The sequence below is a fragment of the Hypomesus nipponensis genome, chromosome 17 (genome assembly GCF_054491055.1).
Source record: "Hypomesus nipponensis isolate SF chromosome 17, ASM5449105v1, whole genome shotgun sequence".
In the NCBI taxonomy this organism is placed as follows: domain Eukaryota; kingdom Metazoa; phylum Chordata; class Actinopteri; order Osmeriformes; family Osmeridae; genus Hypomesus; species Hypomesus nipponensis.
This window is the reverse complement of record NC_140377.1, coordinates 8,287,654-8,310,029: the sequence shown is the minus strand read 5'-3', so window position 1 is coordinate 8,310,029 and position 22,376 is coordinate 8,287,654. Positions and strand designations below refer to the sequence as shown.

The 22,376-nt window shown below is 51.5% G+C and overlaps 1 protein-coding gene across 5 annotated transcripts; it reads right to left on the bottom strand.

Moving 5' to 3' along the window:
• Window positions 1–1,125: 1,125 nt before the first annotated feature.
• Window positions 1,126–20,311, bottom strand: pbx4 (pre-B-cell leukemia transcription factor 4). Of its 5 annotated transcripts, none has more exons than XM_084678359.1 (10): window positions 19,059–20,311; window positions 16,558–16,671; window positions 15,105–15,178; window positions 4,755–4,999; window positions 4,412–4,602; window positions 3,892–4,027; window positions 3,597–3,753; window positions 2,427–2,530; window positions 1,342–1,428; window positions 1,126–1,228 (listed from the first exon to the last, which is right to left on the bottom strand). In XM_084678359.1, exons 1-10 carry the CDS (start codon window positions 19,241–19,243, stop codon window positions 1,133–1,135), a joined length of 1,389 nt encoding a protein of 462 aa, XP_084534485.1. In that variant the 5' UTR covers window positions 19,244–20,311; the 3' UTR covers window positions 1,126–1,132. The 5 variants fall into 5 exon arrangements, with proteins under 5 accessions (XP_084534485.1, XP_084534488.1, XP_084534486.1 ...); XM_084678362.1 differs by lacking the exon at window positions 16,558–16,671 and adding an exon at window positions 3,019–3,021 and having other exon boundaries at window positions 19,059–20,303; XM_084678360.1 differs by lacking the exon at window positions 16,558–16,671 and having other exon boundaries at window positions 2,427–2,497; window positions 19,059–20,302.
• Window positions 20,312–22,376: the final 2,065 nt, after the last annotated feature.

Sequence of the window (22,376 nt, the reverse complement as noted above, 5' to 3'; positions counted from 1 at the left end):
TGATGACTACCCACAACGGGGCTGTTGGTGACAACCTCCCCCAAGCCTAGGGAGATCCCTCCCATCTCTCCTCTGCCCTCTCTCCCTCCCTCCCTCCCTCCCCCCCACCACCACCACCACCATCCTCAGTTCTGCCAGGCTCAGAGTCAGCAGTCTGCTAGCGTGATCTCCCACAGCTCTCTTACCAGATAGCTGCACCTGTATTGAGATGCCTGAAGTTTGTGCTTGACAGATTGCGTGTGTCTACTTCCCTAAAAGGAGCTCAAAGTGGGAGGCGTGTGCTCACATCTGTGCATATCTGACCTATATATATCTATGTATATATATATATATCTATATATATATATATATATCTATCTCACGTAAAAATCCTCACTAAAATGAAACATCAAGCAGTCAAAAGATGGAAGATACAACAGTGTCTTTGCGTGTAGTTGCCAGGAGGTTGTTCCTTGAGGAACAGGAGGGGTGACAACTATTGGAGGGGGGTGGGGGGGGGAGAGGCGGGCAGCACTTTGGTACAAGCAAGGTGAGCAGAGCTCCCTGGTGACCCGAGGTCACCTTGGTGACTGGCTGGAGTGTGTAACCAGTGTCACGTGTCATCGTCAATGCTTCATGGGGGAGGGAGGGAGGGAACGAGCTGAATCACAGTTGAGCTGAAGGGGGTCGGCCCCTTTGGAGTGCGGAGGTCGGTACAACGGGGACAGGCTGCGGACGCGGCCTCTCGACGTGCGTACGCGCGGGCGACGTGCAGACGTCACGACCCAGACACAGCCCCCTGGGAGCTCCCCAGGGTCTGTCTCCAACCCCCTCCGGCACAAACACACTGCAGGGTGGAAGACGAGTCCCTTCCATCTTCCCTTCAGCTGTCCGGTGTGTGACGAGAGTGTGAGTGTGTGTGTGTGTGTGTGTGTGTGTGAGATCGACATGGTTGCCTGGGTTGGTGGATCCCAGTCCGGATTCGGAGAGTGGTAGACGGGGGCAGAGCGTAACTGGGTCCAGGCTGGCTTCGGGAGCAGAGAGGCCCGGTGGGGCGGGAGGGTTGAAGGGACGGGGGGGGGGGACGGGGAGATGAGAGGGTGATGAGGCGGGAGTGTTTGGAGTGAGGGGGGGCCGTGGGGGTGGGTGGGTCTCAGTTAGACGTGTCAGAGTGGACGCTGCCGGGGGGAGCGGGTGGAGAAGTGACCGAGGAAGGGTTGGTGGGGCCCTGCCAGCTGCTGCTGTTGGCCTGCAACGGAAACACACGCAAAACGACGTCAACATTCACTCTGCGTGGGGGGGTTTTCCTGCAGCACGACACTCTTGGTCCTGATCATAAGAGCACGGGGGGGGCGTACTCACGTCCAGGGGGTGTGGGGTGAAGAGCGTGCTCGCAGACAGCTCCTCATAGCCGCCCATCAGGGGTGTAACACGGTGCAGGGTATCCACCTGGCCGGGACAGACGGGAAGGGAAAAACGACAACAATGAAAAAACACTTAGGAGGGGGTCAAACTGGAACCTGGAAACACTCCCTACAAAAACACAAATCCCCCCCCCCCCCCCCCCACCCCACCCCACCCCACACACACACACACAGAAACACACTGCGTCGGGAAGGCACTTGAAACGCAAGTCGGGGTGGTGGGGGTTGAGCAGAGCCAATTCGGCTCCCACAAACCTCTGCTTGCGTCTCCTACTCTAATCTGCAACCACCGAGAGGAGCGAAAGGTCACTCTGAGCCCAGGTGGGGGGGGGTCACGAGTCTCTTTGGCAGGACCCCGGGTCCCCAGCCTACCCGCTGGTCTCACTCCAAAGGAACGACAGACCGCAGAAAGAGCCAATCCGTGCATTTATTCACACAATGCAATGAGGTGGAATGGTTTATGACCCTCACAGTCAGTGCTGAGCTGCATGACCACCAGTCGGGCAGGTCCGCCACGACAGGCTCGCTACAGCAGAAATTGGGGGTTCCTCTCGGGGGGGGGGCAACACGACAGTGCACTTCCACTGGGTAACACACGACACCATGACAACAGGAGGGGGGGGGAGACCAAACCCAGGCAAGGGGGAAGGACAAGGGCATTCATACAGAGAGAGATACAGAGAAAGAGAGAGATAGAGAGACAGAGAGAGAGAGAAAGAGACAGACAGAGTGATGGGATGGAGGGATGCTAATGTAGAAATGCCCGGGTAGGTCGGAGGAACACCAATCACTAAATCACAGGATGGGGAGGGCCGTGTGCGACACAAGGCTTGTATCGGAAGGGGGGGGGGGGGGGGGGTGCTCAGGGTCAGGCGGGGGGAGGAAGTGGTGTCTAAGGGTAATGATAGGGCAGAGCCAGGGAGAAGACGCTAGAGGGCAGGTGGTCTGGGAAGTTAACCTGGGGGGGTGGGGGCAAGGGGAGGGGGCATTGAGGCAGGCTTTGCAGAAGTCCTCAGTGCCTACCTGCGGCTGAAGAGAGGGAGCGATGTTGAGACCCTCCCCGTTGACCGAGCGCAGGCCAAGGTAGGCGTCGCCTGTGTGAGACAAGCTGTAAGGCCCCGATGACCCTGTGGGCAACACACGTAGCCAATCAGGCACGCCGCGGGCGCCGGGGCCACGCCCGCTACCGACCGTGCAAAGGTACGCACACTAACGTAACCTGGCAAACGTGGTACCGGGGGGGGGGGGGGGGGGGGGGTCACTCGTCAGCCAAGAGGGAGTTATGGGTGCCGTGGGTGAAACCAACCGAACAGTGAAGAAACGGAAAAGGGTTTCCCCACAAGACTCAAAAGGTGACTGGGACATTATCGGGATCGCAACACTGACGTTACGCGTCAACATATCTTTGCACTGGGCGGAATCGAAAATCTAATCATAAATCCAAAACGACAAACACACGAAACAGATCTCGGTTCCCATGATTGGGTCGAATGTGTCTTCGCAGGCTGTGGTGTTTTCGGACGGCCCAGCGGGGGTAGGCCCGGGCACATGGAGAACAGAGGGCTGAGCATGATATGATCCTTCTACAGCTCACAATGACTGAATGATGACCTACCTGCTCCTGTCTGCTTCCTCAGCAAATAGGGGTAAGCTGGTATGTTGTCGTGTGCGCTAATGTATGATTGTATGTGTGTGGGTTGTGTATATATATATATATATATATATTAGTGTGTGTGCGTGTGTGTGTGAACGTGGGCGAAACGAAGACAGACAGGTAGCAGGGCGGCAGACATGCTTGCAGAAATGAAAGAAGCCGTGCTGAAGCACACAGGTGAGACGCGTGGAGCGCGGGGGGGGGGGGAGGGAGGGGGTCAAACCCAGGAAGAGACATACCGCCCTACGGGACAGACGAGAACAACATACATGTCAGAACCCGCGGGGGCCGAGGGCCTCGCAGCCAGGTCGTCAGACGAAAAACAGGCAAAACAAGTCTGACGCGTAAACCCCACAGGCAGGCAGACGAGACGAGACCGACAGACGGGGACAAAAACAAATATGGCCCTTGTCCTAGCGCTAGCGCGCGCGTGTATGTGCGAACTCGACGCCGCCTGTCGTGGTGCGGGTGGGTGGGTTGAGGTGTGGATGAGGAGGGAAGGGGGGGGGGGGGGGGGGGGCGAATGGGGCACACGGTACCTGAGTTGGGCGTCGCCGGAGAGTTAGCCTGGCTAGCCTGCGCCGACACACTGGCAGCATCCACCGCTGTTTTTACTGCGTAGAGGTTCGCTTCCTCCTGGAACTTACCAATGTTCTTCTTGTACCGAATTCTCTTGTTGCCGAACCAATTAGAGACCTGGAGTTGGGACACACGCAGCACAACAACGACAGGAGGATTAGCGTTCACAGGCCAAGAGGCGGGTGTGTGCGCAGAGTGGGGGTGTGTGTACCCGCAGGGTGTGTGGGGGCGGGGGGTTAGGCAGGGGGCGCCGACCTGAGAGACGGTGATGGCACACTTCTTGGCCAGCTCCTCCTTGGCTTCCTCGCTGGGGTAGGGGTTGGACAGGTGGGAGTAGAAGTACTCGTTCAGCACCTCAGTCGCCTGCTTGTTGAAGTTACGCCTCTTGCGCCTGTTTGGGGGGGGGGGGGGGAACGACAAGAGGGTCAGGGGTGACGGCGGGACGCGTTGCGGGCCGGCCTTGAGAGGCGGCCCCTCTGCGCCCGCGCACGCCGACCAGAGTTGCGGCCGCGTTCGCTCACGCACAGACGTTCTTGTCTTACCGGCACTGGTGAGGCCTGACAATTCCCTCCCATTCAAAATCGTGTTATCCCAAACCCCTCATTCGAACCCTAACCCTCATTCTCCATGTGGTGCCCCTAAAATCCAGTAGTGAGCAGTGAGGACCAATTAAAGCTCCACAGCCGTTGAAATGCACCTTAGTTTGCAACACCTGTGGCAGACTTCTGGTTCTCACAAGAATAGCGAAACAAACACAAAACACACACACACACACCTGGCGTCCAGGAAGCGCGAGCGCAGGATCATGACGGCCTCGCAGGTGCTCTGCTTCAGCTGCATCTGGATGGAGGAGAACTTGCGGTGGATGATGGCCACCATGCGCTCGATCTCCTTGGGCGAGATGGGCCGCGTGCGCGACTGCTCCCTCAGCAGGTTCATCACGTGGTTGGTGAACTCGCTGCAGGCCTGGGATGGAGGGAGAGACACAGAGAGAGAAAGAGACAAAGGGAGAAAGAGAGAAGGGGAGGGAGGGGAGGTTACGTAACTAAACCTGGAGGCGCGGACAGACACCGTGTGTTCACCCGACCCGACCGGCGAGCCCCCCCCGCCCTCCTTACCTGCTCGTATTTCTCCAGCTCGGAGTGGTAGATCTGGCGGATCTGGGCCAGCTTGGCCCTGTAGTCGGAGTGCTCGATGCTGCCGTCGTTGGGCGAGCCCCCCGCCGCCGCCGCCGCCGCCGCCGCGGCCGCCGAGCCCCCGCCCTTCTCGGGGCCGGACACGCCCTCGGCCAGCAGCATGTTGTCCAGCCGCATGATCTGGGGGTCCGGCGGGTCCTCCTCCTGCACCCCCCGGATACTCAGCACTGGAGGACGCAGAGGGGGGAACAGAGACTTGGGATGAGAGAGAGAGAGCGCAAAGCGAAAGTTGGGGAGGGAGGTGTTGCGAAAGGTCTGCTACTGTCCGACGAGTCCTCCGTTGGGAATTTGAAGTCGCTCTGGATTCCAGGGGGGGAACGCGAGTGAGGACACTTTATCAACGCTCCAACTCGAGCAGAAGTGCCCGGTCGAGAACATTTGTCAAGTTTCTCGACACGTCCCCCCCGTCCCCGAGTGGATGTGAAAGGGCGCCTCGCGGTTCACGCGTCCGCCAGCAGAGGGCAGCGCGGCCCCTCGGTGGCGGCCCGCCAGGGTGGGGGCGCATGAGGCATGGGGATAGTAATGGGAGTGCATGTGCTGTCAGTACGAGCTCCACTGGCCATAAGTACAGCTTTCAGACGCTCCACTCCACCACTGCATTAAAGCGGGACCTCTGTCAGCCTCCAGGCGAGCTCTCATCCCTCTCTCACACACTCCCTCTCTCACACACACACACACTCCCTACCTCCCTCTCTCACACACTTCCTCCCTCTCACTCTCTCTGTGTCTGTGGAACTCTACACCTGCACAGTTCCCTTTTCACCGTGAAACTCGTCTTCCTTCCTTTACTTTCTTTTTGTACAGCAGTTTCGGAATGCAGATATACCGTTGAAAACTTTTATTTTTATTTTTTTAAACAACACAGACTGAAAACGTAAGGGCAGAGAGCGCGTTGTGTTTTGTTCCACTCGTTCTTGTATTTTTCAGGGGGGTTGAGAGGCTCAGTGACATGCTCTGAGGGAGGCAAACCCTGGCTATATGTAGGATTATATTCACAGTGGCAAGTCAGTGGTATCTGACTTCCACTCTGGGGATTATGGCAGTCTGTCAGAGCTCATGGTGAAAGGTGAGGGGGGCTGCTTTACAGGAGGAAGCCCAGGGATTGGATTGTTTCTTTTAAATACGTACTTTTCGTTGAAACACAACCGCCACGACGAGCCAATCCCCAGTAAGCATTCGCAAGACCTTCGCTGTTAAACAAACTTCAAACTTAAGCCCTGTATGACAACCCTCGGTGTAGGAGAGACAGAGAGAGAAGGGGAGGGAGGAGACAGAGAGAGATAAAGAGGCAGAGAGAAAGAAAAAGAGAGAGGCAGAGAAAGAGAGAGAGAGAGAGAGAGAGAGAGAGAGAGAGCAGGCAAGCATTCTCTCCTGCTTACAGAGCCGAAACAAAGAACAAACATGAGAACAGTCTGCCATTTGTTCTTACGGTTAATAATAACCTGGGTGTAAATCCAAGCCAGAATACGGGGTTCGCTCCAAACTGAATAAACACGACCTGCCAACTCTGTGCCCCCCCCCCCCCCATCCCCTCCCCCCCCCCCCAACAAAGCCTCCCTTCTTTTAACTTCTGAGCGCCCTCTCCTTTTCTATAAAGTCTCCTTCCCTCCAATTCCAACTCTTTCTCTCCCATGCAGTTGCTTTTTTTTCTCTCTCTCTCTCCTGTTCCTTCTTGCCTGCTCGCTTTTCTCCACTTAGGTCCTCTCCGTCTCCCTCTCCCCTCCCTCACATTCCTTCTCTCCGTCGCTCCCCCTCTCCGGGGCTCAGGAATGCAGCGGGCCCAGCCGAACTGAACTAATGACCCCGACTCCTCCGTCCCTCCTCTGCCTTCCCCCCTCAGTCACTTGAGAGAGCTCGACTTTGGGCGCTTGGTGCAGACGCACCTATGGGGGCGGTTGGCGTGTCACTGCCGGTGGGAGACCTCACTGCGCGCGCTCAGACTGAGGGGTTGGTAAGTGCTTCTGCCGAGGCCTGAGGGGCCGCTCCACACTCTGTCCGCCTCCAGCGTGGGCCTGTCCGTCACCCCAGACGTCCAGGCTGACCGTCCAGAGCCTGGTTGTGGACGAGGGCTCGCCCCCGCCCCCCCCCCCCCCCCCCTTCCGCCTCGTCATGCGCGGAGGTAGGGACGTGACCCGCGGTCGAGAGAGGGCAACGCTGGCTCTGAGAGGTCTCTCATCGCCCCCCCACCCCCCCTAGTCTGCCCCCTTCCTCCCCTCTCCTCATTATGGCCCCCAGCTGTAGCCTAATGCCCTCCGATTCTCCTAATGACTTCAATTAAGCTGTGATTACTGACAATTACACTCGCACACAGTGTAGGGGGGCTTGAAGGGGTTGTGGGTATGTCAAGAGGAGGTCAGACGCGGGGAGGGAGAGTTGACGCAGGTTAAGACGACCGTGCTTGGGATGATCCCAAACACACCGAGCATAAATGCTCGTCCGACTGTACACACAGAACACGTTCCCAGGCATGAGACAAGGATTGGGCATCCGGTTGGCCTAAAAATCACCCACTGTTTAAGATGCGGGTGATTGGTGACATCCAAAACACAGCAGGAAAACAAGCCCAAGGGGAAGTAGAGGAAAGGGCCGCAAACTGTATTCCAGGCTCTTAGAAACACTCAATTATGGACCAGCTAGCTCCCCAGGCAGGCAGTGTGGCATTGAGAGACTGAACGAGCAACCCATACTATGAAATATTCAAGGTCTCCAGCTGGGTTTCCACTGCATACATAATCACCCTCATTTCGGCACAGCCAATATGGCGACGCTGTTGTTGTGTGTCTGTGTGTGCGGTGCGAGGTGTCTACGGTATACCCGAGCCGGCTGGAGGTGAGCAGAAGTCCACCCGACGCAGCGATGCTGTACATGAAGTGCAATATCTTCCAACACGTAAAAGGAGAGATGTGCCTTAAACGGAGTCACTATATCATCGCCCAGCACACACGCTTTACGCTCCTGTGTCTCTCCTCTCTCCTGCATCCCCTTTTCACTCTGGCCTCCCCCCACCACCCCACCCACCACACACACACACATCCCTTCCCCCTTCTCGGCAACCCCCCCAGCACCCCCCCCCCCCCTCCTCTCCCTCTGTTCTCCATTTCAGTCGAGTTCTCCATGTGAGCCGCAATCCCTCATGCTGTCAGCCCCCCCCCCCCTCTCCCTCTCTCAGTAGACAGACAGGATTAGCATTTTAATTGCATCAGCTCCCTTGGGTATTCTCAGCCTTTCACTGGGAGAGAGCAAGGGAGCGGGCGAGAGCGAGAGCAGGGGGGGGGGGGGAAGGCAAAGAAAGAAGGAAAAAAAAAAAAAAGGGAAAAAAGGTAAGGAGAGAGGGTAAAAGGAGAGCCAAGGAGAATTGGAAAAAAACACAAGGAGTCACAGGAGGAGATGTACAAGCAGAGAGAGAGAGAGAGACAGTGAGAAGCAGAGGAAAAGATGGCAGAGGGAATAGACAATGAATTCAGCCGTACACAAGCGACTGGAGACGAGGAGGTTGAATAATGTGTGGGAACGAAATACAGAAAAGGGTATTTGAAGACAAGGAGGGGAGAGAGAGAGACACAGAGAGAGAGAGAGATACAGAGACAGAAAGAGAGAGAGAGAGGTGTGGGGGGAGAGAGACAGAGAGAGAGAGCAAGAGAGAGAGAGAGGGGGGGGGGGAGGATTAATCTGGCTCGATTTGGAGAACGGGTGCGACAGAGGGAGGTTTTCGCATTTACAAGAAGCAAGACTCCACTCGCCACATACTAGCCATGAACAGATCGGATTTTGGGAGAAGCCCACCGAGCATGCGGAGGGGGGGGGCACACCAACAGGCTGCAGTGGATCCCGGAGGGTGTCGTGACCCAGACTGAGGGAGCGCGGCCTCCGCACAGACATGCAACAGAGACCCCCACGCGGGCACAACGCCGCTCGATCTGAAAGCTCGAGACCGAGCCGGAGAAAACGGGGACGCGGCCGGACGAGCCCGCGGGGTGGATGTCACGGTTTGACCGTGTCGGAGAGCAACTCTCAGCATCCTCTTCCTCCATCTCCCATCGCCGCGCGGAGAAACTGTTGCCCCCCCCCCCCCCCCCCCAGGGCCGGGTAGGTGAGGGAGGGTAGAGCAGTCCCCCCCCGCCCCTGGTGCGAGTCGGGGCGTTAAGCCCGCAGGGGCCACCACGGTGTCCCTCTGCACGCCGCTCGCTGGGCGCCATCCTTGTCGAGGGCTGTTTTGTTGTGGAGGAGAGTAAGCCGGGGAATCCATCCATATGTCACTTCCTGCTTTAAGCAGCTCAGGCTAATCACTGTTTGGCCGCTTTGCTGTAACCCTGTGGCACGCACCCGGGAACACACACACACACCATGTAAAAAAAATGCATGCAAACAGACACAGTCAAATCACACACACACACACACACACACACAACCCCAAACACTGCAGCCATATTGAGGGAGTGGTAAGCAGCCAGTGTTAACATAGTGGGATCTGATTAGGGTGTGAATGGGTACCACCCTGGGCAAACACGACTCGCCAAGCCAACACACCATTAATCACTTCTTAATGAACTAGCGAGGCGTTTTCATGAAGACCAAGTGCACTCCGGAGGAACCACTGGAAACCAGAACGTAACGCACCAACACGCGGGTCGCTCGATAAGAGATATCTGGAACTCGACGGCCGGCGCGCGGTCCTCACTCGCACGGGCGCTCCGTCGAGCCTAATATTGGATCGAAAAATGGGAACGGATGGTTGTGTAAGGTCATTCACATGCAGGCGCACGCACGCACGCACACGCACAGCGGCGCTCTTTCCTGGGGGTTTGAGACAAGATGGCGGAAGGCGAGAGGTAGAACTGTCACCGGGGGTGTGAGTGGGGGGGCAGAATGATGAGAGAGGGGAGCCAGGCAGGGAGGAAGAGCGCTCCGGCTCCCCACCCCCCCCCCCCCCCCCCGGTCCCAGCCTCGCTCAGTCTCTCCCCGCCGTCCTCATCAGCACAGCTGCCTCCCGCGCTCATTAGCGCCGCCTCTTAAGGAGCTCCTAAAGACTTTGTGAAAAATGAACGCTCGTTTGAGAGGTCGTTAATTTGCACTGTTATGCAAATGAGGTGGCAATTAAGCAATGGATAAGGGGGGGGGGGAGGAGAGCCCCATGCTCATCTATAACGAGCGAAACGAGCGATATGACACAGTCAGACAGCGGGCGGGGGAAGAACCGAAGCCGTGTCGCCGCGTGTCCTCTCCTCTGACCACGTCCTCGACGGCTCATACCGCCCTCCGTGGTTCGCTTGGCGCGCAGGCCAGCCGGCGCGCAGGCCAGCCGACGCCTGTCCCCCGACGAGCGCCTCGGAACCGAGAGACAACGGGGGCGCGACGGCACTGCCTCGTCCGCAGCCCCGAAGCAGAGGCAGTGACGCTCGGCTGCGTTCACACCTTTGCGTGAGACGCAGATTAATATAGATTAGCAGACAGCTCTTAATACCGCAATCCGAGTGTCACCCATCCAAAGCCTTCACCCTGCGCAGAGTCCTAGAGGCTTAGGAGGAGAGCGGGGTACTTAATGCCCCCGATAACCCAAAACACGGTCCTAATCCTGGGATAGCTTGCTGTCTGCCTGGCCACCCACCCACCCACCCCCTCATCCAACACCCGCCCACGCCTGATATCTCCATCTCTCCCCTCTGCATCTCTGACACGGTGTGAAATATGCACAAACATACTCTCTGGGACTTTGGCGTGCTGCTCTACAGGGAGGTGGGGGGAAGGGGGGGGGGGGGGGGGGGCGCTCCCATCAATTGTAATTAATCCTTAATTAGTCAGGATTAGGAGCTGGGCTCTGACACTCTCCCGCCCTGCCGCCACCACGCTAATGCAATCCAGCTGAGGCCACATTTACATATCTTTAATTAAAGAGATGTTGGCTGCCTTTACACAGCCCCCAGACTGAGAGGGGGGGGAGGGGGGGGGGTGACAAACACAGAGGGAGGTGGGATGAAGCGTGTTGGAGTAGAGCACTGCGATGTTTCACTCTGACCAACCTGATTAATCCCCCCCCCCCCCACTAAGAGTTCTCTGCAGAAGAATGGCTGATATGAAGGCCACAACGGCTTTAGCCAATGGATCAAACTGAGAATTCTAGTAGCATACCTCATGGCAGAGAGAAGGTTCATAGAGTTAAGAGGGGCTGCGTCCCCTTGAAGCCTTCGGGCGCACTGACAGAAGTATGTGCCAATGCACGTCCCTATACTATAAGGTCGTCTGACTTCAATTTGACACGTTAGCGCCACCATTACAGAAGTTGCCACGAAGGTGCTCAACGCCCCTGTAAAATCCCTCTCTGCGAAGACGCTGCTCCTTCCAGGAACACAAGACAGGGCCGGGCTAATCCCGGAGGGAATAACGCGACAGACAGGGAGAGAAGCAGTCAGCCCACACACCATTAGGCCGGGGCTGAGCCGGGCTGAGCCGGGCTGAGGGTCTGGGGTGCTCCATCGCTCCCCAGTTGGAGGGCTTGTGTCGTGGGGGGGGGGGGGGGGTTGTCTGTCAGGGCTAGGGGTCTGTGTGATATTAGCCGTCTGCCAATCTGGCCTGGGGAATGGACATGGAGTAATTACTGCTGCTCTTACTGCCTCATCAATCTCTCTCTATCGCTCCTTCTCGTCCTCCTCCTTCTCCCATCCCCTCCTCAACCCTCCCCCCACCCCACCACCACCACTTTTTTTTTTTTTTTTTAACAACCGCTTCGGCAAAGAGGGAGAAAAACCGATTGAGTGGCAGGGATAGCGGCGCACACAACCTCCAACAGAGGCGAGGGCAAACAAAACCAAATCATCTCGTAGCTGCCAGGTACTTGACTGAACGCGTTCACATAAAATAATACGGGCAGTCTTTTATTTTTTTTTATTCTCTTTTCTCCCCCCCCCAATGGTTTGGTTCCCTCTTCTGTCCCTCTGCCATTTAAGGCAACACATCGGGAACCCTCCTCAACGACATCCTCTGCGCTGAACAGGCGCTGCGAGGCTTTCAGTCGTTAAACTATCATAAAAAAGTCTGAGGTTTCCAACAACTCGTCAAATTTTACGACCGAGTTCAAATGAAGCTCTTTGGAAGCCAATGATACTTAGCGGTCTTAATTAGGCGAGTCATTCACAGGGCTGGAGGCTGTGTGTACTGAGAGCCGTGGGAGATGCTGAAGAAACAACATTAACCCAGAAAAACACGTCCGACAGCCTGTTTGACTGTCGGTTCCGTGCAGGATCCCTACGCAGTATCAAGGGTTATGTATAAAGGGCTATGTATAAAGGGCTATGTATAAAGGGCTATGTATAAAGGGTTATGTATAAAGGGCTATGTATAAAGGGCTATGTATAAAGGGCTATGTATAAAGGGCTATGTATAAAGGGCTATGTATAAAGGGTTATGTATAAAGGGCTATGTATAAAGGGCTATGTATAAAGGGCTATGTATAAAGGGCTATGTATAAAGGGTTATGTATAAAGGGCTATGTATAAAGGGCTATGTATAAAGGGCTATGTATAAAGGGCTATGTATAAAGGGCTATGTATAAAGGGTTATGTATAAAGGGCTATGTATAAAGGGCTATGTATAAAGGGCTATGTATAAAGGGTTATGTATAAAGGGCTATGTATAAAGGGCTATGTATGAAGGGTTACGTAAACGTGCCATCAGGTAGACAACTAACTGTTCCTTTATTACACGCAGACAAATAGTTAAAGGATGGACGAAAACTGATGTTTCACAGACTGTACAAGAAATATACATGGGAAACACTGGAGCCGGTGGCCGTGGTTCGGAAAGGGGGTGAACTTGCTTCGAAAGGCCGGGAGATTTGGCACTATACGTTCCGCCAAAACAACAGACCCCAGTTGAAGTTAGCTCCATCATTATCTTTTACAGCTGTTCTTGAAAACTGGCTGGAAACAAACAACTTCTCCATGTTGAGTGTGAAACAACTGTGCCCGCACAGACGATAACAAAACAAAAAAGGTTTACAGCAAAGAAAGACCATTTGATGGATGGATGTCTCTCCCACTGGTAAACCTTTCCCTCGCTGTTGGATCACATGACAGACTTCTAAGTGAGCAAGTTAGAGACTTGTCAGGAAGGAGTAAGCAAGAGGAAAACACAGAGGCACGGGCTTCTGAAAACATTTGGTGGGTAAAAAGTTGTCCCACTGCACCAAGAGCCGGGCTATTTTTACAGCTAAAGAAATACCCCAGAGACAGACGGGGAAACATCGCAGAGTGGGAAGCAAAATCATTTTCTCCGAAACTTTTGATCCATTCTTATCCCCTCGCCGGTCGTTTCACTTCCTTTCAGAGTGAATCCGTGACAAACATTTGAACCAAACCCTCATTTCACGCGGATGAAGGTCATGTTTAACGTGAGGGTGCGGGGCAGCACGGATCTCAGGGCGGAAGAGGAGAGGGGGCTGCTGGCATTTGAGAGGAACATTTCCTTAACAATGAAAACAATCTACCCAACTGCAGCACTCTGTGGAATTCACCTCCCCCACCACCCCCCCCAACTCCCTCGCTCCTCCTCCTCCTCCCCCACCACCCCTGCATTACCATATCAAAGCCCCCAGTTCAGAGCAAGTCTTCTCTTTCAAGAATGGGAGCAAGGCAGAGGGAGGAGAGGGGGGGGGGGGGGAGAGGAGAAGACCCAAGCAGCAGGAGTAGACCCAAGCCCGAGTTTGCTTTTATCCCTGCTGTTCTCTCTCTCTCTGTGTGTGTGTGTGTGTGTTTGTGTGTGTGTGTGTGTCTGAATGTGAATGCGTGTAAAAGACTGCAGAAAAATCTGTGGAGATACTGGAGGACTACTGATTGGGGGCTCCATGAGCTGCAGTCGAGAGCCTTGTCAATTCACATTCCACAAGCGCATAATGGCGCCTGCAGGGGGGTCTGCTGGGGCAGCAGGGGAACGGCAGAGCAGGTACAAGCTGATGGTGGGGGGGGGGTCACTACAAGCAGAGGAACCAGCACGGTCAAACAGTGGACGATCAGATGGGACAGATCTCTGCGTATTTATTTACGGAATGATTCCCAGCGGAACAGGCCACACACATGCAGAGGCAGTGCAAAGATAAAAAGGTGACTTATCATTCCAACCCTGTCTCCATCTCTACCCTCACCCACGCATCTTCCACAGCCACATCTCCCCCTCTCCCCCTCTCTCTCTACGAGACAGCTAAATGTGAAAATCAAAGGGAATGGCATTAGGGTAAATAGGACCACTGGTTGCCAAGGAAACTGGGTACCCCTGACCCCTCCCCCCCCCCCCCCCCAAGCAAAGCCCTTTAGTTTCCTCCAATGAGAAGAGAGCAATAATGCGTTATTGACAGATCGCCACAACATGCAGCAGTGCAGGGTTTTCAGCCTGTATTTCAACTGGTGAGATACCATGAGAGAAAACATGGGGGGGAGAGAGAGAGAAAGAGAGAGAGAGAAGGGAGGGACTCAAAGCCCCGCCCACCCTGTACCACCATAACCATCAATCCTCCATCCACTCCTGCCCTCCTCCTTTGAACCATGTTGGAGATCTGCTAGGCAGCTGACTGGAATAGCTAACAAGATGGGATCAAGAATTTGACTTTGGCGAATGAAATCTTCCACCATTGCAGCAACATCCTTCTGGTAACACCCGGATATTAGTGAGGGATATTTTTCGATTGGCTTACAAAAATAAATAAAAAATAAGCTATGGAATAAACTGGTAATACCCAGATTATAGAGTGAAATTTAAAAAGAAAGTAACCGTGTGGACCAGGGCAACATCACATACCAATAGAACTAAAAGCCTCTTTGAAATGGGGGAACTTACAGTGCATTTGTATTTCCATTAAACTGAACATGACCTGAGGGACATGAATGGAATGGTTATTTTACACCAGGTAAGACAATGATGGGGCAGCAATGTTTATCTCCCCACATGAGATCAACCTCCCCACCTATAAAAGGTAAAAAGGAATGCAGTTACTAATCCGACTGTACTTGACTCAGTATGAAGAGGCTTTAAACCACTAATTGAATCTTGTCAGCAAACCAGTCCACCTCGGCCCCTGCTGCAACATCAATGTAACTTATGACAGTGAGTACTGACTACCAATGCTCATACGACATCAATATCCCCCCACCAGGGAACCATTATCGGACAAACTAAACCCCCAATAAGCTGGGCTACATCAGATTGGGTCGGACTGTATAAGCTTCAGTGGAGTGAAGTGAGAAAGCAGTACCGAGGAGGGAGAGAGGGAGAGAGAGAGAGTCGTACCTGTCTTCTCTTTGATCTCGCAGAGAACGCTGAAGAGAGCAGGCTTCATTCTGTGACAGTTCAGCGCGTGTTTCCTGCCAGAGAGAAAGAGAGAGAGAGAGGAGAAGAAGAGAGGAGGGTGGGAGGCGTGATTAAAACTGGCGGACCTCAACTTCAGACCGTTTCCCTTCATAATACACAGATTTGTCGATGTACGGGGCTCGGCTATGGATCCCGCTCCCCTTAACCCCCAACCATCTGCAGAGATCCAAGCATGGTGGCAGCAACTGTACTCAAATGACCAGGGGGGGGATTCAGGCAGTTTCGACATTGTGCCGGTTTTCTCCTAAGCAATATTAACATGGGAGATAAGCCTTGGGAAATCCAAGTCAAAAGGGTAATCAATCCGTTTTTCATGCACCTCCTAATTACTCACCTGTCTGGAAACACCACTCATTCACACCAGACATGTGTCAGCGGCGTCAAACAAACTAAAACCAAAACAACCACGAAAAAGAAAAGAAATAGCACTGTCCGAGAGGTCTGAAACACAGCGGCTCTGCGCTAGGGGTGATGGAAGCCTACTGTGTTAAAAGCAGCCAGGCCCATGACAGGTTCTCACTGACATCTCAGGCCTGAGTGAGAGGCTGATCACTCTACTGAACACTCCCCGACATGACACAGTGGGGAGCGTTCACGCAGAAGGATGCTTCTGGAGCTACCCGTGTTCCTCGAGTCTGTCGTTTCTCCATCAAGTGCACATACTGACAGACACGTACGGAGACACGCCTCTCTAATGGCTCGGCGAGTCACGGACTCCCTCGGCAGTCTGGTCTGGGAGCTGCCGCGCTTACAATAGAGCCTCACACGAGGACGAGATCCGGAGACATTTGTGCCGTTCAAAAGACATTAGGCATGGGGTGGAAAGACGACATTTCGAAAGCGCAGTTTCAAGGTCCTACTGCCACTCTGGGGTAAGTGAGAGGAACATTTCAGGTGGACAAAAAGCGATTCACCCGATATTAAAGCCGAGTTGGAACAAGAATGCGTAAAAAGGCGATGGAACAGAATGAACAATGATTCCTGGAATGAAGGTAGTACAAACCGTCATCGGTTGATCCTCAGTGGGATGATGGGACTCGAGAGTGTTTCGGGGGAAAACAATGACACAGACCACGACACGACAGATGAAGAATGAGCACACCTGACCTCGACACCCCGTCCAGTTGTGTGTTGTACGCTATGTGATGCCTGTGTGGCCGTGCGCGTCGGTATGCGTGTGCCTGGCGGATACCGCGGCGGGAGAGTACACCGAGGTGACTCGGTGTGCGTGATCGTGTACGCCTGTGTGCGTCAGTTGTGTTTTTTGGACTGCTGGAGTGGGGAGGGGGGGGGTGCCTTCATCATGGAGGGGGGGGGGGGGGGATGAGCAAGAGGAGGGAGAGGGGGAGTGCTCATGCGGTCCAGTACTGACCTGTGCTGGAAGTTGAGCGGCAGGCCACCCCCTGCCGTGCCCCCCCCAGCTCCCCCTCCCTCTGTGGGGTCGTCTGATCCGCCCCAATGCGCCGGCGACTCTTCTGGCCAGCATCTGAACATAGGGTAACAGGGTGAGAGGATGAGGGCGGGCGGGCTGGCTGGCAGGAAGTGCAGGGCGCAACTGTGTCGTCCTCTGCTGCCCGGACATAAAGAACTCCCCTCCCCCCCCCCCCATCCCACCACACTGCTCCCCTCCGGGACGAGGGCTCCTCACCACTGCCCAGCACATCCCTCCTAGCCAGCTAGGTACGCGGGGAGGCAGACAGGCAGGTAGGTAGACTGACTGCTAGACAGGCAGGCAGTCTTTTGTGTCACATGGGATTGAAGCGGTACAGTAAGCTAAATACAGTACCAAGACTGCTTTAGCGCCTCATATTTCAGGGCCCTGGCTGGTACAGGAGCATGTAACAATGCCCCTAATAGATGCTAAATCAAATATAGTAATAATATATATTAAAAAAATATATATATACAAATAAAAAAAAAGAGAACCTTTGCTGAGACAGCTAACGGCATTCAGAGAGTTGTTCAAACAACTCTCTACAGTCTCCCCTTCGGTGAGACGTGGATGTGAACATCACAACATGCTTAAAACATGGACTGGAAAAGATGGTGCCCGTGCCAGAACTGTCCTTAAGTGGATTGGCATGCTTTGGCCAAAAGAGCATCATAAGTATCCTGACAGACTGATTCCAAGCCTTGCATAAGGGAGATGATTGTGTTTACAGGTCTGGACCGTAGTCCACAGGAATGTTGATTCCAAGCCCAGAGGGAACACTTACTGCATGTGGATATTCTGTTATGATAACCCAGTCCCACTGTCATCTTTAAATATAAATGGTCCAAAACATTGTTACTTTAGATGCTAATGACAAGGGTTCAGATTATGACTGATGTTACATCTAAAATGAGCAAAACATCAAGACGTGATGCACAAGAGGTAAAAAGGAGTCTGAAAAAAACAAAGCAGACGTATACTCGTCTCAACAAGCTTCTCATGGTAAAATGATATGCCACTGGTGAAAGGTTTGCTGTAAAGGTACTTAACTCCGCCAAAGCAGTCTAACTAATATACCCCAAAAAAGGCCCAATTAGGAATCAAGCCTTATTAATCAATTATTAATCAATACATGCAAATGTCCTATGTACAAATACCCTTAATACACATAATTTAACAACAGTAGAATATATGACATTCATGACAGATTTAATGTATGGCTACCCCTTCGTCGTGCATATTTTGAAAGGAAGAAAATATAATATCCTCCAATTCCTAGGCCGGCCTCGTAGCGTCCCCCCTCCCTCTCCTCATTAATAGAAACTCGATTTGCGGACAGCTGCACTCGCGTACACATTATAGGAGAATTGATTGCACCCTGCACACAATGAAAAGGATGAACACCAGGGAGGGAGGGAGTGAAAGAGGAGTGAATTAATTAAGAGAACCAGGTGGTCAAATGTTGGGTGGAAAATCACTAGCTAATGACACATCACACGGCGGCCACAGTTTCGTAGTGGACGCTGTCTATTGTTTAAATTCTGACGCGTACAAGCTCACCTTATGGCTCCTTGAAGCCGTATGGGAAATGAGTAAGGGTCATATGCTTTTTTGTGATACATATTCAGAAGTCATGATATTAAAACATATTACACACATTTTGAGAGTGGAACTACATGAATGATTGTCCAATCATCAGTCCAGTGCCACATACTGTTCATCAATACCCTTGTTGATGTCAGGTTTAATATTACCTACCAAACCAAGTCCCACAACACAACTATGTACATTTTAAAGATCATCATTTATAGAGACGGATACATTATTATTTTGAAATAAATTCTTCTAGATAAGCATTTTTTATAGATGAAGAAATGTAGACTATATTGAGGCATGTTGAGGTAATGGTGCATGCTATTGTAAATTGTTACAGAAACCATGGTGATGGTTCCACTCGTTATTCAGCTCTGACGCATGTGCCATTAAAGACGCAAAACTTTTTAAAGTTTGAATTCAAAAACTAAAAACTGAACTTAAATTCGTTGCTAGTTACTGAGTATATTCTGTACTTCCAAATATATAATCTAAATGAACGTTGGGTCAAAAGCTTCCAGCCTTGTAGGTACAAACATAGTACTGCATATGGACAATAAGCACGTGCAAGGTTTGAACAAAAAAGTCATACTTTTAGACTTACTATACGACGCCATATAACCATCATATAAAAATGAAGCTTATCAGAAAGAAACTGTGGATCTGATTTTTCCACAATTAAACCAGATGCGTAAATAGCCAATAAAGCGATGTCAAAATCCTACCAATTGCATTTGTCAATTAGCTGCTGTTGATACACAATTCAAAATGATGACAATAGAAAATGTGTATACATAAACATGATTTCTCGCGTTTTCAATCCCATTTCCCTTGGATGTTAGTATTACCTGGCCTGCGCCTCGTCGAGGCTTTCATCGGTGATGGCCATGATCTGCTGTAAAATATCCCCAATGTCTTGTTGAGGTTGGCCAAGTGACTGCTGTTTCCTGACCGAGTCTGGATCTCCCACATCGGCTTGCGATAATCCACCGAGTCCGGTGAGACCCGCCAGCATTCTGGTCTGGTCATCCATACTTTCAAAGAAACCTCGCTGTTTTCCTCAATCGAATACAGCACAATTAGCTAGCTCGCTAGCTAACAAAGTAGTCTCCAGCGCAAATCATACACCACTGCCTGATAGGTACTATTACCAAATAGCTGCGCTAAAAATACTCGAATGCGGTTCTACATTCACGTGCGATTTACAGTGGTGTCAATATTATTATATCAATTAAAACAATTAAGCTAGCGAATAAATACAGCTAGCCACTCTGGAGCTAGCTGTTTGAAGCCCCCCTTACGCAGAAAAAAACGGAGCTTAGCAAGCTATACATGCAGCGAATGTTGAGCTGGCAGACAGCGCCTCGCGCTACAACATTTTCAGGGGAAGAAAGACAATAATACACAGCTATGCACGATAGCTGTTGTAAAAATCCTGCCAACCTAAGAGAAAACAACGTGCAAAAACCCGTTCGCTCAACAACGCCAAGCTACGTCAAAAATCCCCTATGGTTCGGGTTTGCTTTTCAAAACAGTGCATGCCATTGTTTTCCAAAAGGAAGAGCGCTAGCTAGCTGCGCGAGGGACCAGTGTGCATCGTCCACCGAACACCACCACCAGTTACTAGCTACTGGCTAGCTTGTGTGTGTGCGTATGCTGATAAGGAGTAGCTGGCTAGCTATCCACTATAGTGTAGCTAGCATGTTAGATATCAGGCTAGCTAATTTAGGTCAACATGCTAATGATGATTAGCTATTGTATCGACTATACTTTGACGGCTAGGTAAGACTGGTTGGCATTTAACGTCATTGCATTTAACGTCATTGTGAAGATACGTGACTGTTTCAATAAAGCAAGCATTACTGCTGCTGATAGCCACATAGTTTGTAAGTTAGCTTCCTATTCAAGAATGGCCTGGCTTCTGTCTGTCTCGTACAGTACAGTCTAAATCCAATTTACTGTGAGGACGAGTCTGAGCGGTTTAGCTATGAGTCGTTGGGAAACAAATCACAATATTTACACAGTCAGTTGCATGCTTGTAATTCTAATGTTGATCACAATCATTTCATTTGGGAAATGTATTGAGTGTACAGTCGCACAATTGCATTGAATGTGGAATTTCACTTGTGAATTTAACTGCGAGTGCATATACTTGAATCATGAGATTGCTAGTCACGCTTACATTAAATACGCCTTTATAGGATGCATACGTTTTTTTGTGGTTTCATTCCATTGTTTTCCTTTTTTTAATTGACAATCTTGGTTTTCATGATGCTTTCCTCGTCTTTTTTGGGAGGGGGAGGGGTGGCGGATGAATGGTGAGATGTGTTTTGATTGCATTAAGTAATTTATTAGCCTTGATTTGCCCATTGATACAATCTGTCCAATTGAATTTCACCAAGTACTCAAATAAATCAATGAAGTATCCGATTGTAGTTGTAGCATAAAGTGTCAGAAAATGTAGGCCCCTCATATTACAGCAGCATCAATGATGAATCGGCTACATCTAATCTGTCTTTTTGTGCGAGAATGTGGACAGAGCAGATTGAAAACAAGTGTCCTCATTTTTTCTGCAAACGTGGACGTTTTTGGCGTAGTTCATCACTCAGAAAAGAGAGAGACAGCTTTCCCAGACGAATGGCTAGCTGAATGGACTCAGAGGCGCAACCTGGCGCGGCGTCGGAGAGATGATGGGTGTGCATGAAGAGCAGTACGACAAAACTGGCAGTGCTTTATGCTGACTCCTTGCACATCCCTCTGCTACAATCTGCAACTAATCAATCTAAAGTCGGATATGAAATAGAGGACTAGAGTATACAGTACCGACTTCGGTGTTGTGTTGTAGGGCTTGTGGCACGTGAAACGTTGAAACGAGCACAACTGTGCAAGGGTCACTAACCACATTTCATGTAGAATACAAGGAGCAGGAAGCTTCATCATCTAAATCTGTGTAATGTTTTATCTTTTACAATACGCACCCTTCCAAGTAACAGAACTTGGCGAACCTCACATCTCAGCCTCTAATTGCTAGTTTTACTTATGACATGGTTCCCTCAGTCACAAGGCACCTCATTTGTATGTCCAAGTCCCTGTTTCCGGCAGTAAGAAACAAAAACTCAATCACTTTCTCTGCATATTATTACAGAAATTGAAAGACCATTGAGGTTGCAACCTAAGGACGCCAAAGCCACTTAGTCCTGCCTATCGTATCATTATTCTGTCCTTTTAGACCTGTCTGTCTTTGCCCTTTCTCCCTTTGATAATTAGCTTCACGTCAGTCTCATATTAGACGGATGAAGCTGTTTTGTTGCATGCTTGTACAATACAAGGATCTAAAATGTATATATGCCTTCTTACAAGCAATGTCACAGGGGGGCTTCACAGATGCCTACAGATCAGCTTTAACCAGCCTAAACCTTCAGAGACAAGGAGAAGAAAAAAAAGAAAAAACTTGGAGAAACAGAAGGGGAAAATGTTTTAAGCAACCTTGGGAGGGGCAATCCTGCGAGGGGTGAAGTGCAGGCCATAGGTGGGAGCCAATTTAACAATAAGAATAGAAAGAAGAAGAAAAAAAAAAGAATCAAACGAAAAGTAAATGTGAGGCTCAATGGAAACCGTCATCACGGGATGACAGACGGGATAGAAGACGTGTGGAGACGTTATCCTGTTTTCTTCAGATAAGAAGAGTGAGAGGCCGTACATGAGAGAACTTAGCTATTGAGAGTCTTTAGGGGTGCAAGTGGGGGGATGAGAATCACTGCATAATGTCAGGGCTGCGTTCTGCCTCAGTGACCCAGCAGAACGCAAGAAGAGTCATGGTGTGGGGGAGGGGTTCTCTCCAACGGTCAGGGGACATGGAGGAGGTGGAAGAAATTTGGCGCTAGTGAGAAGTGGATCTGAAAACTACTGAGGCAAATGGCCGCAAGGGACAGGAAGCCAGAATCATTGTGCTAACTGGAAGCAACGTGTCCTGAGAGGAATGGTTTCACATTCAGAGGATGGGGTTATCTTGCAGAGCAAAGTGTTGAACGTTTTGATTTTTCCCATTTGGCCGCAATTTTTATGAATCTAGCTACTGTATCTGTGAGAGCATTTTCTTTCATTCCCCAAATAATAATTTAATTTGTTGCACAATAATTACACATTTACAGGTATGTCTCGTCTGT

Excerpts from the sequence above, each read along its gene's own strand:
- pbx4 (XM_084678359.1), bottom strand. The coding sequence starts at position 19,243 with ATGGATGACCAGACCAGAATGCTGGCGGGTCTCACCGGACTCGGTGGA. Across the intron at positions 15,179-16,557 it reads CCGCTCAACTTCCAGCACAG|GAAACACGCGCTGAACTGTC; the intron begins GTCAGTACTGGA and ends TCTCTCTGGCAG. Across the intron at positions 4,028-4,411 it reads TCGCGCTTCCTGGACGCCAG|GCGCAAGAGGCGTAACTTCA; the intron begins GTGTGTGTGTGT and ends CCCCCCAAACAG.